The sequence below is a fragment of the Prunus dulcis genome, chromosome 7 (genome assembly GCF_902201215.1).
Source record: "Prunus dulcis chromosome 7, ALMONDv2, whole genome shotgun sequence".
Classification (NCBI taxonomy): Eukaryota; Viridiplantae; Streptophyta; class Magnoliopsida; order Rosales; family Rosaceae; genus Prunus; species Prunus dulcis.
In genome coordinates this window covers 16,070,606-16,086,807 of record NC_047656.1, presented here as the reverse complement: position 1 = coordinate 16,086,807, position 16,202 = coordinate 16,070,606, and the positions used below count along the sequence as shown (strand labels likewise).

The 16,202-nt window shown below is 36.9% G+C and overlaps 2 protein-coding genes across 5 annotated transcripts; both read right to left on the bottom strand.

Moving 5' to 3' along the window:
- Positions 1–2,030: 2,030 nt before the first annotated feature.
- On the bottom strand, positions 2,031–5,620 carry LOC117636157 (protein EARLY-RESPONSIVE TO DEHYDRATION 7, chloroplastic). 2 transcript variants are annotated; one of them, XR_004587002.1, is made up of 5 exons: positions 4,407–5,620; positions 3,696–3,862; positions 3,040–3,124; positions 2,346–2,675; positions 2,031–2,158 (listed from the first exon to the last, which is right to left on the bottom strand). XR_004587002.1 is itself a non-coding variant. In XM_034370636.1 (4 exons), exons 1-4 carry the CDS (start codon positions 5,417–5,419, stop codon positions 2,486–2,488), a joined length of 1,455 nt encoding a protein of 484 aa, XP_034226527.1. In that variant the 5' UTR covers positions 5,420–5,620; the 3' UTR covers positions 2,192–2,485. The 2 variants fall into 2 exon arrangements, 1 of the variants encoding a protein (XP_034226527.1); XM_034370636.1 differs by lacking the exon at positions 2,031–2,158 and having other exon boundaries at positions 2,192–2,675.
- A 722-nt stretch (positions 5,621–6,342) lies between these two features.
- Positions 6,343–14,352, bottom strand: LOC117633688 (alpha-mannosidase). 3 transcript variants are annotated; one of them, XM_034367395.1, is made up of 29 exons: positions 13,870–14,351; positions 13,702–13,785; positions 13,526–13,614; positions 13,263–13,437; positions 12,893–13,012; positions 12,711–12,794; positions 12,541–12,612; positions 12,279–12,392; positions 12,030–12,130; positions 11,836–11,929; positions 11,381–11,548; positions 11,169–11,258; positions 10,933–10,998; positions 10,780–10,836; positions 10,291–10,516; positions 9,976–10,112; positions 9,614–9,679; positions 9,452–9,514; positions 8,963–9,034; positions 8,630–8,677; positions 8,339–8,458; positions 7,981–8,046; positions 7,751–7,863; positions 7,567–7,651; positions 7,335–7,445; positions 7,163–7,258; positions 7,034–7,081; positions 6,865–6,933; positions 6,343–6,694 (listed from the first exon to the last, which is right to left on the bottom strand). In XM_034367395.1, the coding sequence occupies exons 1-29, from the start codon at positions 14,092–14,094 to the stop codon at positions 6,506–6,508; spliced, it is 3,048 nt and encodes a 1,015-aa protein (XP_034223286.1). In that variant the 5' UTR covers positions 14,095–14,351; the 3' UTR covers positions 6,343–6,505. The 3 variants fall into 3 exon arrangements, with proteins under 3 accessions (XP_034223286.1, XP_034223287.1, XP_034223288.1); XM_034367396.1 differs by lacking the exon at positions 11,169–11,258 and having other exon boundaries at positions 6,506–6,694; positions 13,870–14,352; XM_034367397.1 differs by lacking the exons at positions 10,780–10,836; positions 10,933–10,998; positions 11,169–11,258 and having other exon boundaries at positions 6,506–6,694; positions 13,870–14,352.
- Between the last annotated feature and the right edge of the window lie 1,850 nt (positions 14,353–16,202).

Sequence of the window (16,202 nt, the reverse complement as noted above, 5' to 3'; positions counted from 1 at the left end):
CATAACTACCCATATTATTTTTTCTTAATTCTAAAAATAAAAAATAAAACCAATTGACACATGCCTGACAAATGGCCAGTTATTCTTAAGAATCAAGATCTTGGATTGACCTTCAAATTTTACACTTTTACTCCATTTGTTTGATTGGCTAAAAGGATAACCTACTAAAAAAGTTTTCTACTAAAAAAGTAGGAAACGATATCATTATCTATTTCCCATTTGTAGTTTGTTCACACTAAAAAAACCATATAGCGCAAAGGACCTACTAATATAGTAGTTTGGAGTAATTGTTCCCTCCAAGATTTTGGATTCGAGTCTTAACATTAGTATAATGTATGAAAATTTAGTATATTATTATCGCTCCTCTCAATAGAAAAGATCCTTATAAAAAATACCAAATAGTGGCTCATCCTCTTTCTCTAGAGATATTGATAAATGAATTTTTTTTTTTTTTTTGGTTGTAGTTGGAGTTACAGCTGTTTCTTTTTGTGCATGACAAGTGAAAGATAACAATTAATCTATATTTTCTCTTCATTTACTTTGTTGATTTTTACCTTTACACAAAAGAAAAGGTATAGATTTTGTAGTATACACAAGTGAATGGCCCTGCTGACCAATTTAGAGTTACTTTATGGCTTCCAGCTCGAAGGTCTTTTGATATATATGTTTCCTACTTGGAAAAACATGCAGGTAAAAAGTTGAAAAGATTAGAATTAACTTATTTCTACCATGATTTGAATCTTAATGAAATCTACTGCGAGTCATGGCATTTGATATCACAGCAAGTTTTGCACCAAAATGAGCTAAAGTCACAAATATGGGGACAACTTATATGTCGGATTCAAATATGTTGGTTAGCTCAATGCAGTCGTAGTTTAAGTAGTTAAGAGTATCTGATGTCTTATTTTTGAAATAAAATACTGAGTTATTAGGTACATAGGATTCACGAAATTTGTCTTTTTTTCATCAAGCTTTTTGAGTCATAATGATGAAAGAATCTTAGGTAAGATTGTTAATGTCAACAAGTGGAAATCTATAGATGAGAAAAAGAAAAATATTGGATATGATTGTGATGCCGATTACAAAATATTTTTTTCTTAATGTGGAGAGATAAAAACAAGCACTCAAATTAATCATAAAAGTTAGAATGAGTATATATAATTGATATCTAGAATCAGACAAACAAATCAAGTGGAGACACTTTGATGTAGAAGTTGGCTTTGGAGAAGAATATCATCTGTGGAAGGATTTACACTAAAGAGGGATTTGATTCGTTACTTATGACTTGAAAAAGTCCATGAGACCAAGAATAGCTAGTGGCCTAGAATTAAAGGAAATAAAACAACACATTTGTACCTCTCAATCCATTTAATTTAGCGTACACAGAAATGCATAATCTTTGTTTGTTTGTTGTTTGCCATAGAGGACGGAAAAGTGGTGTACACATGGCAACCTCCAAGAGCTGTTTGGGTCCACCATTCATTCATTATCTTTCGAGCAATTTTTTGATGTCACGGTCACATTATCACACTGTTATTTATACACTTCACTTCACGTATACACCACATCATCCAACCGTATCATAACGCTTTAATAATACCAGAATTTCTCATTTTGTAAATCATACTAGTTATATAATTGGACACTAAAATATGGGGTACGATAGGATGGGGTCCACAGGTTGTTTGGTGGGTGCAATGGTGCTAACTGCACTATGGGTTTGAATCCTGATGAGGGTGGGTGCCACTCGAAGTCCATGAGCATGATGACCTAGGTAGTTAAGGACAAAGCTTGAGCTTAAAGCACGTATTATAATCTCCGTGGGTGGGTGGATGGTGCCATGTTGGTTGAATCTTGAAGGGGGTGGATGCCAGTCAAAGTCCATGAGCAAAATCATAGTGAGGAAAAGGATCAAAAACCCTTTCATTTCACAAAATCGGACTAGAATCGAACTCAACATGTTGTGTTTTTTAGAATCGAACTCAACATGTGTTTTCGCTTCATAATAGGCATGTCGTATGGGATGAATATTTTATTCTCTTTACTTTTATGGACGAATATTTTTTGCGATAGTCTTGTGATGTTCGAATTTGAGTGATACAAACCATGCGATGACAAAAATGGCGTTCCATACTCTCTACCAAACAGATAATCCTACCTACGAGAGCACTGGCGAAAAATTCCAAATATGAACGTCAATTGGTATGGGAAAGAGAGAAGAAGAAAAGAGAAGAACCAAAGACAGCTTTGTGTTTTGTGCTGCTAAGGCAACAAATATGAACATCAAATTTATAAAAACAAGAATTATATTACAAAGATAAACATATTTTCATGGTTCGCCTTACCTGTAGTACAGCAACAGTATCAACAACAGCAACAAAGGCCTTGACGTTCCATGCAAGTGTGTAACCTTTTGGGAAAAAATGAGGGATGAAAATTTTTTGGGGCTGCTAAGTCCTTCAAATGAAGAATTTCCCACAACCAGTTATTTGGATTTCTTAGTCCTTGCTTCCTCAGCCGCTGACTTAGCAGCAGTCTTGGCTAGGGTGGAGGATTTGAAAGCACTTTTTGGGTTGAGTGCCTTGCGGATCTTAAAAACAGTCCACGCAGTTCCTATGGCATGTCCAGCTGCATCAAGCCCGTCGTTCGCAGCCTTACCAGCTTGTTCACCATACCTGCAGGACAGACATACTCCAAAATTTACACACTATTACAGAATCATAAACATCATTCATCTATAGAGTTTCTAACATCGCAAATTCTTAGACGGTCAACTATTGCTTCATAAAGATGTGGACAGAGTACCCCTTTTATTGATTCCAGCCACAAACATAAGTTGGGTATGAAACTGGGGTTAACTTGTTAATAAATGTAAATCAACACAAATGTCAATAGCTCCTGGTCAATGCATCTTTATTTAAAGTGAGCCAAATAGTAGGTCTGCATGAATCATGTTTATCTTTCAGTCTTACTTCATTTAATTTACTGCTACTTTACTCTAGCCTTATTTCATTTATTGCTGCATCTGGTGAAGCTTACCTGTGGGAGACGAGCTCGGTTGTTACAGTAGATGACGTTGACATGACATTTTTTCCAGCTACTTCGACTGCATCACACACCTTGCCTAGTTACAAGAATATATAAACAGTTAAAATACTATAAAAATAAAACACAACATATTAATGGACAACTGGGCTCAGACCCAGTAAAGAAACAAATCTAAGAAGGCATGTTGCAACCCTAGTGTACTCCGAGGACAAAAGTTCTACCATCTGATTGGAATATGATCATATAGTGATTGCAGAAATAGAAAAGACGAAGACACTTAATAGATCATTTATGATGGCATGTTTGCATCTTAATCTACAGACCACTCAAATACATGGTAATTTGCAGCAGATAATGGTTTAAAAAAATCTCTTAGCTGCAAGAGAATCCCACCTTCTACAGTGGGTTAAAAAGAAAACTTATGTTCTGAACCTACACTAAGAAATAGATTATCTTCACCACTCTTATAGTTTATAAACCAGCTCACTAACCCTGGCATGCATTTAGACAATCTACATATGATTCAGAGTGGAAGCATAAATGAAATTAAGACAAAAAACTGCAAGATAAGAGTTACAAACAAAAGATTTAGTATTATCTGTTATTAAATAAGCATCAAAATCAAGAAAAAGGGATAATCAACATACAAAATCCATCCAATGATGCTAGCAAAATTTCCCCAGGCAGAAGACGGAAGAATTTCTTTCCTACTTTGGAATTTACCACCGAACTTGTGAAGTATCCAGAAACTTTCAAAACCCCAGAAAGGACACCAGCTGCAACTTTCTGTGTCGTTTTGCTCACACTCTTAACCCTACAGAAAAAGTAAAGATTAGGTTTTTACTCAAAATATTATCCTGACCGAAAAGAGAAAATTGCAAGGACACAAACACTCAACTAGAAAATGATATCCTTGTTGCAAAATGTTCATAGACACACAGATGTGGTAGAACCATAAGGGCATGTCAAAACATTTGCAACTAATATCTACCCAGCATCCTACAATAACATATGAAGATAAAAGACCAAGCTCCAAAAAGGGATATTGGGTCTGCGGGCATGGCCGTAAGATCAAATTCATAATTTTCCCATAAGTAGCCTCAAAATCTAACCAGTTTCAGTGGAAATGTGCATTGTAAGTTACAACACAATTTTTTTATAATTTCAATGGAATATTTCACTTGCCCTTATTATCCCTCAGAAAAACAACAACCAGAACAAGACATTTAACATTTATTAATCAGAAGCAGACAACCAGGATCAAAGAACCAAACAACATGAGAGACAAACTACATATCAAACTCAAAAGTAACAATAAAAATAATCACAAGGGCAAGCAATAACACAAGTCATTGTACCTTTTAATCCTCCTCATGGTTTGGGGACTGACTTCCTTATTCGAAAGCGGGTCCATCTTCTTCTTCATAACCTCATTTCCCCATTTCAACCTCTCCACTGTCACATCACCACACCACAAAATCCCCTTGATCAGCTGGCCCGACCCGGCTGCAATCAACTTAGCCGCCCTCCCATTGTAGTCCTCCACATTCGGAGCCAATGTGGTCCAATACGCAGCGCTCCTCTCCTCCAACTCCTTCTTCTTATCCGAAATCAACTCTGTCGGTGATGTCTCCAGAGCCATTGTATCGTCCAACGCCTCCCCCTTCTTCTTCGCCTTATCGGAAACTTTCTGCTCCGAAAAACTGCAGTAACTCTTCAAAATCTCATCCAATTGCTTCACCAATCCCCCTTGTCCTTTCGACGCAATCGTCAATCCGTAGTTCAAAAAATTGTCCGGATCGTTCGTGGTCGTTTTGGATTTGGAGTCCGACTCGGACTCGGAATCCGGCGGGGCGTAGAGCGAGAAGAAATAATGCGAGTCGTCCAGCTTCACGGAGGCTTCCTCCTTCGCCAGAGGCCATTGGATCTCGTCTCCGACTCGGGCGAGGACGGCGACGATGTCGTCGCCTTGGACGAGGCGTATGATCGTGAAATCGCCGGAGGCGAGCTCGACACTGTAGTGCTTGTCGATAAGGTTGACAATGGCCCCGGGGATTTTGATGAGGACCTCTTCGGTGGCCAAGGCCGGAGCGGACGGCTGAGATGACGGCCGATCCGAGGGCTGAGATGAGGGCGGAGCAGAGGGCTGAAATGACGGTGGAGCTGAGGGCTGAGCCCAGTGTTCGTAATGGGAGGTAGGGTTAATGTTAGAGTTTTCAGGGAAAAGATTGTCGACGAGGTCTTTCATGTCGAGGGAAGGGTAGAGATTTCGGGATGAGGAGGTAGGGTTAGGGATTGATGGGGCTTCTGGGTTCGACTGCATGACCTCAGGGTACAGGGGATGTTTGGGACTAGGGTTAGGGTTAGCCATCGCTTTTCCTCTGTTTGGCTCCGATGGAGAAAATGAGAGAGAATTTAATGGCGATTAGGGTTTCCTTTCAGGTGAAGCGAAATGACGAAGAAGAAGAAGATGGGGCCTCGGCGCTCGCGCTGTATTTTCTCGATCTTCGAGTTGGTGACCGGAGTTGACGTGGACACGTGGCATTTGTACGGTGATTCCACGTAGGACCAGCAGGAGACGAGGCTTAAAAGTAGATTAACTGTCTCGAGGCCTTCCCGCGCATATATACCGGTTAACGATTTTTCGTTTTTATTTTCTATTTTTAGAGAAAAAAAAAATAAAAATTGAACTGACGGTTGAAGAGAAGAGACTGGATGAGTTTTACACCTGCTTTCTATTCAGATTCAAGATTGTGATGATCTCTAAGGCACTATTTTTGCTGCTTCTCAACACAAAGGACCAGCTTGTTGTACACATCTAAGTGATTTTCTTTTTTCTGCCCATGATTAAGATGATTTTCTAAATACAATCTTCGAGATTGCAAAGTGCTTATAGTTAAGTGGTAAAAATATTTACGATTACATCCAAAGTCTTATGTCCGGAGTAATTTTTCGCTACATTCGCAGTTATGTGTTGTTGCTATGTGCCGTTTAAATCTGGTGGTGTTACATTTGCAAGTAGAGAAAAAAAGATGATCAAATAATTTATTTATTTATTTTCCATTTTTAGGCTCTTAATACTTATAAGTTAAAAGAACATTTCTTTTTATTTTATTTTTCATAGTCTTGATTTTTTTTTTTTTTTGGGACAAAATTTTCAGTCTTGATTGATCCCCTGAATTTTCAAGCAGTCAGGCCACATAATAAATATATAACACAAATTTTCAAGATAAATATTGTGAGATGTAAAATCTGGACATAAGAAAGAATCTTACGTCTTAATAGAAAGTACAATTCTAAATCATTTGATAGAATTTATTCCAATTCAGAATTAATGCAACATCTACTACAATCCAATGGTAATTGAATTATATATTATTTGCAGTTCAGACGTTTTATGCAATACCTATACTCTATGCTTGCGCTGCAAACTATAACAAGTTGACCAAAACACTATCTAAAATTTCAACAAGAAAGTGCGTATCTCCATGGGTCCAAGCTCAACAACAAGAGTTGAACTACTGACGGCGCCCCCTCTAATTGGTGTAGGTTTGTCGCCTTTGTCACCCTCAACTTTCCATGTCATCTTCTTCATCTCTGACTTCTCTTGGTTTGCTGACAAGCTCACTTCCTTCACTTCCTTAATCTGAAAGTTCAAACACCAACAATCACATTAGTACTAATTAATCACCAACATTGCCAGTTAATCTTATCATCCTCAGGATTCTAAGTGTCAAATTCAGACAAAACATTGTCCCATAAAGCATAGGTTGGGCAAAATGTACCAAGTCTGGACTAAAAAGATGATGTGCATACCATTTTTCCGGTAAACATCTTCTTCAGTTCAACTTTGGCCAATGTTGAATATTGAGGATCTTCAGCTGCCTATTCAAATCAACAGCATAAAAGCAGTGAATGCAAACTAAATTATTTTGCTTAAATTATGTTAATATAGGGTCTTTAGTGTTTTCAAGTATCTTGTTACCTCATATAGATGTGCTAGACGAAGGAGCACACTTCCGTCATCCAACTCCTGAAAAACTAGGGTATGAGAGAGAGAGAGAGAGAGAGGAGTAACAAGCACTTATTTCATTCTACAGTGATTTACAGTCACCTGAAGAGTAATCAAAGCAACATTGAGAGGCAAGCTGTAATTCAGATCCATGGTAGATGCTTTTGTCAAATGAGATGCAGTCCAATCCTCCAATTTCTGAACAATCAAAATCATCCTTTAAAATCAAGAGCTATGATGCTTCACAGAATCTGGAATTATGTTGAAGTCATACCTCATGAGTGAAAGCTAGAAGAAGTGGTGAGTAAACTTCCTGGCCAGTTGTCCTGCGCCAGGGGGCACCATCCCCTACCTGGTTTACGCACATATAATAGTTTCCTCGAACCTGCAAAAAAATACGTAACAGGATTACAAGAAATGAAGTCGGTGAGAACCATAAAGCAGTAAGATTAAAAGCTATGTCTAAGTATAGAAATAGAAACTACTCTTGTTATGTAACATGATACCGTTAGTCCTTCACAAGTTTCTCCGGCGCACACTCTTTCATCAAGCGCTTCACCCACCCCTCTGGAATCATCATAGAGTGTACGCCTTGTGTTTCAAAAGAATAGTATTAGATTAACATATCCACAGCCACAATAAAGCAATTACTTGACCTCAATGCTGAAAATCAGTGTATCAAAATCAAACCTATGAAGCATCAGCTCTACTTCACCATCTTCAATGCTGGATCCTCCAGTGGCACGATCAACCAGGACTGAGAACTCTGATTTCTTATCGAGAGTATAGATTCCAAGATTTAGCTGAAAAGGAAGATGACGCCAGTTTAAAAATGGAAATAGTTAGTTCTGATGTATATTTGTGTTTGTGTATATATACAGACACAATAAAGGCCATGTGACTAGTGTTAAGAAAATTACTGGATAATAGTTTCCTGCTACAGGTTGATTAACCGAAAGGGGCCAGTCTGGCCTAAAATCTCGTACCTGCAAAACCATGATGTAAGCATTACTTTCTTTTTCAATTTAAGAATTCACAGGATCGATCAATATCATTGAGGGTGTAGGAAATATACGAATACTATTAAGTGAAGGAAAAGTACAGGCCAGAGGAAGACTCGTGTAAAGAGAAGTGATACCATCTAATGTTGATATTGAGGGGGTATTACAATATGAAATAATTGTCGGCCTGCATCCTAACAGTTAAATTGTTGGAACATTGGTAAATCAGCAAGCTTCATAATACTAATTTGTACGAGAAACTGATATATGGAGTTACCCGTTTAATGAAATCCCTTCCGTTGGAATCGGTGTAGAACACCTTGTTTGTTTCCATGTTTGCTGTCATTCTAGTGATGACCTCTTTTCCAACACCATCTTCTGTGGGAATTGGACCAATCTTCAAAATAAAAATATGTCAGAACTACATGATTTGAGTCTAGGGAGATAAAAATTTATTGCTTCCCAGCCAGTAAAGAAAGCATTCACCAGCCAAGATGAACAAAGCTGACTTCAAAGTAAGGGGAATATGTTTCATTCATCAAAATCAAATGGTAGGTAAATCACTCACAGTATATTCGACTTCGGCATGCTCTTTGTCTTTGTAAAGTCTAGTGACCTGATAACAAATGCAATTTTTCATTTAGCAAAATGCGGTTGGTTACACATAAAACAATGTGGTGATTCTAACACCAAATATACAATGGTGATGAAACAGTCATTCTATGTTCACAAATTATAAGGGATTTTCACTTCTGTGTTATGTTTAATATGGGTACAAATGATGTTTATAGCTTCCTAATTGATGTAGAAACTCACATAAACAAATTACATAAGCTATTTAAGAATTTCAGAAACAAAACCAGTTCGACCGGAGAAAGCAATTTGAAAATATGCCAATAACCTGATAGATCCATGAATTGAACTGCTGGTGAATCTCATCAACTAGTGGTCCACGAAAAACCTTCAGGGGTACCTGTAGAATGAATAAAACATTTAAAAATTTATAGTGAAGAATATCGTATTTGTGTTATGTGTAAGCCTGAATCTTGATACTGTTGGACCAACTTTGCAACCTAAAGGTTAAATTGCTAAGAAATATGTCGAATGATGTATGGCTAAAACACTCTACTGGCCAAAACATTGAAAAGCTAATGCAGGTTAACACCAAAATTAATGTATAAACAAATCTTTGTTCTAAATTTGGGAATTTTAGTAAGCTGTGTGTACACGGTGAACACCAAATGAGAAAATGCAGAATAAATAAATAAATAAAAGGATACAGTAGTGGACATACACCAAATATTCTCTCTCTATTTTTGTGTGACATATTGAAATAACATGTAATTTGAAGCTTGGAAAGTACATAATAATAAGCAAAAATAAGGCTTACCGATCTTGATACAATAGTCGCAGGGGAGCCATTAGGCCGGAATATGTATGCACCAGAATGTTGCTGGAGAGATCATATAACTGAATGTTAGTTCAGCAGGAACTTCATTGACTTGAATTACATACTTAAGTAAATCAAAATCCTAGCAAAGAGATTGGACACCTGAGAATTGATATCACCTTTGCTTGAACCATACCAGAGGTAGCTCTGCTGTATTGGTACATCAACCTGGTGATATATGATTATTAATTAAAACTGATGTAAACTTCCACCACATTCTTATGAAATAAAGAAGTAAACCCGCCCTTCTTTTGTCTGGGCTGTGTGTCACTTGCACAGTTCTCTGATTTTTAGTTATGAAGCTGCTATGGGACAAAAGGCTTTACGCAATACCAAGGAAAATGAAAAATGAAAAATAAAAAGAACCTTCTGAAACATGTACAGTAAACCACACCATGCAAGCACCTAACAGTCTGAGGAATAATTTGTGCAAGGCTACTCTTTGAAACTGTGAAAGAACTTACTCCTGTTTTAGAATTATACATCCGTTTGAGTTGTCCGGAAGCAAAAGAAAAGGACATCTTCAGATCTCCGGGTCCAACTTCAATGGTCTCGTTTTGTGGACTGTCCATCACAGAGAGAAATCTATTTCCATTTTTCCCTACAAAAGTTAGGGGCAAATAATAAGTATAAATCTTGGATGTATCGGTCATAAGAATTTAAAACCTGTTTTACTAGTGTACGTAGACAGTAGAGATAATTAGGAAATAAAATCAAAATGAATTCAAATAACATTTAAGAATTTCCAAGGCCCAAAAGGAGAGAGCAAAGAGGTGTACATCTACGTTTGGTAGCTCCCCTTGAAATGAAGTAGGTGTTCCAACCAAGTGGTGGCACAGAGGCTTGAAAGATTAGCCAGTACTTAGGAACTTGTTTTGATGACTGTCCCAAGTAGGCTTTTGTATAGAAGTTTCTTAGATCTGCTGTAACATTATCCAAATTTACATATTGTACCTCAAGAATATTTCCAGAGGAATCTCGAACAGAAAGAGTGGCATCGTTAACCTGGTTGAAATTGTCACTTTCAGATCACATGGAACAAGAAGTCAAGTTTATTATCAAATAAGAACCAAAACTTGCTAACTTAAGCTAGACTCATTTGTGGACATACGGATACTGATGTCAAGCATGTAACATATAGCTTGACACAATGATCAGAGGATTAACATATGCATGGACACAATGATCAGAGAATGTTAAAAAAAAATTTAAAAATTGAGCAAACCTACGCTATGATAGCATAAACTAAACACAAAGCACATACTCACAGGTATCCTAACAATCTCGGTCCGATTCCATCCAAGAGGATTATATGCTACAACAACCTGGAATTTGCATTTAAAGAGAATGAATGAAACAAAATATTTCATAAGCGTATTATCCATAAGTAAATTAGAAGGAAAAAGAAAGAGATAAATTACCAAGCTTTTCCCTTCTGGAATATCTTTTTCTGTTGGAGGGCAGTAACTGATATTGAGTAATTGACACTGTTTAAAAAAGGGAGGGAGGAGGAAAAGCAGCATTAGGCCAGGATGAGCAACTAGATTGCTTATTGCCATTTTGTTAAATGCTGCAAGCTTAGAAAAATATTAGCTTATCCAGAAAAAGGGGCACCAACTGATCCAAAGCAAGGAGCCACACCGAAATGAGTAGTCACCTGGCTAAAAGTCGATGTTGGCTCCTTACATTGGTCTCCTGATTTACTTTTAGTTAGGCATGATAGAGCAGCACTGACAACAGCTTCTGCCTATAAAATGTCATTACGTTATATAAGATATGTAATACATAGTTTAGCCTACAAGAAGAATAAAAGTGTCAGAGGCAAATGCAAAACAGAAGGAACAATTTACAGAGATACTAGGTGGAGACCTCAAAGGCGCCAATGGACAGGCGCTTTGCATAGTCATTGGTTGTATGTTGTTTAGCAGTGCCGGTGACAGCATCATGGTGCTGTGCAATTCCTAAAGCATCTCCAAGGATATAGGTATTGGAACCATTTGCTCTCTTTCCAATCAGAAATTCCAGTTCTCGTGCCGCCTATTTTACAAAAGTAGAAGTTAACACCAACACACCACTCAGTTCATGAAAGGAAGAGTAGATCCTCTCCAGAAGAAGTGATTTAAAGCATGGCCATTCTCAGTAGATGTTCAAGTTGACAAATTCTTGTGACAGCAGCAAGCTAAAGATAAATAAACTATCTTAAAGACTATTCCTATAGGATATGGTGACTAAAATACCAATATATTCAACACAAAATCACATGGCACAGGACTATCTATTCTGGCTATGGATAATTACTATTGTGGACTGATTTGATGTCATACCAAATAATATCCACTCAGTGACCGGACATATCCCTTCAAACCTGGGCGACTAGTAAAAAATCCAGTCCAATAAGCATCTGCCGTATCTGCATACCTGTTGGAAATCATTGGGAAAACAACGTATGCAAAAGATTACGTCAATAAGTCCTGTTTTGTCAACAAAAGGGGGAAAAGGGAGAGAAAAATATACTCACGGAAAATAATCATCAGTTTTCAGTGGCCACGACTGGTTTGCTGCATTTTTAGCATCAGTATAGATAGATGGTGTAGAATACAAGGCATTAACTCGACCGTCCTGAAACAAAAGGGAAAAAGAGAAAAAATATGATGGAAGGCTCTTAATTATACATTAAAATGAGAGAGAAAAATTAACAATAAGCTCAACGATGAAACTTCATAATTGTAAACCCATAAATGGTATGAGCCTTCTAATTAAACTCCACCTTATTAACATAGTGAATTAATTTGTCCATTTGTTTGAACCAAGACTCAGCATATTGGTACTGGAAATCATCACCCATTGTCCACATAATGTGATTTGTCCTCGTCACATTTGCCTGTACATTAAGATGATTCATTCATTTATCAAATGGATATTTCAGCCTTCACCATTAGTTAAATGAATGGTTAAAAAGAAAATTAAGAAGACCCTTTAGGTCAAAGATAATAATCTAAAAATATATATTCAAGAAGATAAAAGATTACTTGGGTAATTGAAGCATTGATAAAATCACTAACACGCTTTTCAACATTGTAGTCAAAAAGAAGAGGGTTATCCTGCAGTTTTATCATTTAACAGATTAGATGATACATCCACTTTGAAAAAAAAACATGTAATTTTTTATGGTACAAGTTACTCTTGTTAAAATTAGAACCTGGACAGGGATGAAGTCATCGTTTACTTCAAAATGGAAACCTGGTGGTGGACTATAGTGAACCGGAAACGCATTGGCAAAAATCTACAAAAGGCCCGGGACATTGTATAGTAAGCACAATATTACATTATTGAATGAAGAAAAAAAAAGGGGGTAACGCTGCAGGAGTTGCAGTTCTAAACCTGCGATGATGAACCAAAAGTTCTGGATCCACGCCATATAACTTCAAGAGACTTATCCCCCTTGCGCTTTGCTCTGTCCTGATAATCAATCCTTGCAAAATGTACAGAATCAAACCCAAGCTGCAAGAACATTGTAAGAATCAACACTGTCAGAATTATACAATACAAACCGCTTCATTAACATTATAACTTATGCAAGTGATGTTGGTATGAGTCTGAATTCAAAAAATCAGTGACAAAGTTAGAGATTCAGAACAAATATGCAGAGCAGATTGGAAACTTGACTTAAAACAAACATGTATGGGAACAAAACCAACACGGTAAAACAATGGAGCATTCAATTGCAGAATAAAATTAACTGAGTGTCTACCTCAGCTCCAAGTAAGTAAGCTTGCACAGCAGAGTGTCCGAATGGATCAATTTGCCATCCGGCACGAGGCGTCTTGTTGAACTGCTGCTTTATTGCACGGTGACCTAGAGTTGTTTGGTCAATCATGTCTATGTAATGGACTGTTGCTTCATCATGCATACACCAACCACCATTTCTATACAAATGCTTATAACAGATTTAAAGATGCAAACACAAATAAAACTACACAAGTCAAAGATACAAATTGATTGCTAGCAACATACACAAACTCTAGCTGCCCAGCATCTACTAGTTTTCGCACTATTTCTTGAATTCCCGCTCTTTGTGTTGACCACCATCTTTGAAAGAATGCCTAAAATTCATACCAACTTTAAATCAGAAAATAAAAATTAAATACAAAGTTGAAAACTTTAACTCGTTGTAAAGCTGAGCAGCCTACCATCTCAGCAAACACAAATTTCCTATTTGGATCACGAACCAACGATTCGATAACAGAGTCCAAAGTATTCTCGACACAAGCACCCTAAACAAGTTCACAAACTCATTAATTAATTAATGACTCAAGTAATTACTAATTAATCCACTAATCACCACTCAGTTGTATGACCTGAATGCTATTGTTTGATCCAACATAGTACTGATCAACAGTCTTCAACCATCCAACGTCGTCGTGCGAATGCGCAACCAAATGAACATTCAACTTGCCTTCCACCACACCACCCCCTGTCTTGTACCTCACATAACCGCTACCAACGGCCTCCTTGCACAAACAAACAGCAACAAAAACAAGCACAAACTGAAAACCCGAGGCTAAAGTTTCCACCTTTCTCATCCTGAAACTCTAGAAACTGCTTTTCCTCGCTCTGCTCCGATAAATAGAAACAGTGGCCGTGGCTTGCTTCCACGGCTGTGAATCTTGCAATTGCGATTTTTGGGCAAGCGAGGACAAAGGAGAAAGGCCTCGGTTTATCCTTTGGAGCATACGAGAGATGGCCATTGGCCGGCCTAATTTTATAAAGGTGGGAAGGAGAAGGACCACTCGGTACAAGTTAAGTAACTGTGTGTATGGGTCTCCATCTTGCGAATTTGACAAAGCTCGCGTCTTTGATATATGAAATTTTAATGGCGGAATCTGGGAACTGGGAGCCGTTATTAAATTCAATGACGCGGGTAATTGTAAACGGCCGGGTGTAGTTGAACGCGAATTTTATTGGCCGTTGGATGTGGATTTGTGTTGGCATTTGGAGTAAATGGATGGCTAGATTCGCATCAATTATTTTGGTAAAAAACACGTTTGAGCTCACTCTGTCTGTAAGCATATAATCACGTGCAAGTTTTTCTCTGTTTTTATAAAAATATATTAAGTTAATCTTATACTGTCAAATATAATCTCAATACTTAAACCACTAATAGAAGTTAAAATTAGGGATTATATAGTTAAGTTTTAGTAATTCTCTCTCTTTCAATGTAGGGTGCTTCCTTTGTAACCTCTTTTTCGATGCACAATTTTAAAATTATTAGTATCATATAATAGTAGGATCATCTATATATATAAAGCAAAAGGGCAGAGAATGGTAAAACATTCAAAATACCAGTGAATGTCCCTGATTAATGCAAACATTAAGAATTGAAATTATTAATTAAATTAGGATAATATGATAAATTAGCACTTTTTCATATTTAAAAAAATTAAAAAATAAACAAAAAAATCAGATAATGAATCCTATTTTTATGAAACACAACTACCCATTATTTTTTTTAATTCTAGAATAAATTTCAAACTTTAAAAAAAAAAACCTCTCACAGGCGCGGAAACACGTGCGAAAAGGTTAGTATAGTAACATACCCACACATAACATGTGACATTCATTTAGTTCATATTATTATCCCTCACTTCTTACTTACACAACTTTCAATTGTTCTTTTTTAAGTATAAGAACAACTAAAGGACAACTGGAGAAGTTACATAAAACTTTAGAAACAAAAACACCATAATTTTTTATTTTATAAATTTGTTCTTTTATAATTGCATAAAAGAACAAACATTTAAAACATAACACAAAAGTTTCTTAGTTAAAACGGGAATAGCACTATTTTGCAATCCTCGCCCAATAATATTTTGTCATGTGAAAGTGTTATCACGCGTGTCATAGCATTATTGGCTGGAGATAACAAATTAGTGCGGCTATCCCCGTTTCATAGAAGTCTTTCTCCCATTATTGAGTGTTACATTCATGGAGCAGCACGGTAGCATCTGCCTTTGAGTCAGCACCTTTTAAAATTAACAAAAATAAAATATAAACTAAAGTTTTTTTTAAAAATTTATAAACTTTGAAGGGTATTTTAAGAATTATAGGTAGTTGAGATGAGTAGTTTGAGAGTGACAAGCTTCAGTAATAAAACACATCAATTATTTTGGTACTTATCATTTTTCTCAGAGGGCAGAGGATTGGTAAACATGTAACTGTCATACTTGTGTACGGCTGATGCAAGTGAGTTCTATAACGCATCAATACGCTACAATCACTTACTCGCAACTGATACTGGCATATAACTCTCTCGCTCCCAATGCCGTTGCTCCAATTTTCTTTTCTTTCAACTTCTGGGAGAAGCTTGAATAGAGAGCACATATGTGCCAAAATATAGAGAACACTTACTTTGACCATAGCAACAACACCAACATGTGCGTTTCGCCATGGTAGAGTTGTAGTCGCGACTTCGAATCTCTGGAAGTGACTCTAATGTTCTTGCACCAAGGTTGCACCTGATAACGTGATGATTATCTATGTATATGATAATCTGTTTTTTTTTTTTTTTTTTAAAAGTATCTCCGAAAGAAAACCACAAACTAGTGAGTTATTATGAAATCAGCTCAACTATCTCTAAATCTCAAAATTTTAATGTGAGCACCAGCTAGTATGAATATAATAGAAGAAAGAA

Coding starts and splice junctions, on each gene's coding strand:
- LOC117636157 (XM_034370636.1), bottom strand. CDS start 5,419: ATGGCTAACCCTAACCCTAGTCCCAAACATCCCCTGTACCCTGAGGTC. Junction 3,863..4,406: donor ACCATGAGGAGGATTAAAAG/GTACAATGACTT, acceptor CTTTTTCTGTAG/GGTTAAGAGTGTGAGCAAAA. Junction 2,676..3,039: donor ACCGAGCTCGTCTCCCACAG/GTAAGCTTCACC, acceptor TCTGTCCTGCAG/GTATGGTGAACAAGCTGGTA.
- LOC117633688 (XM_034367395.1), bottom strand. CDS start 14,094: ATGAGAAAGGTGGAAACTTTAGCCTCGGGTTTTCAGTTTGTGCTTGTT. Junction 11,549..11,835: donor CACTGAGTGGATATTATTTG/GTATGACATCAA, acceptor TTTGTAAAATAG/GCGGCACGAGAACTGGAATT. Junction 8,459..8,629: donor ATGCCGAAGTCGAATATACT/GTGAGTGATTTA, acceptor TTTATTTTGAAG/ATTGGTCCAATTCCCACAGA.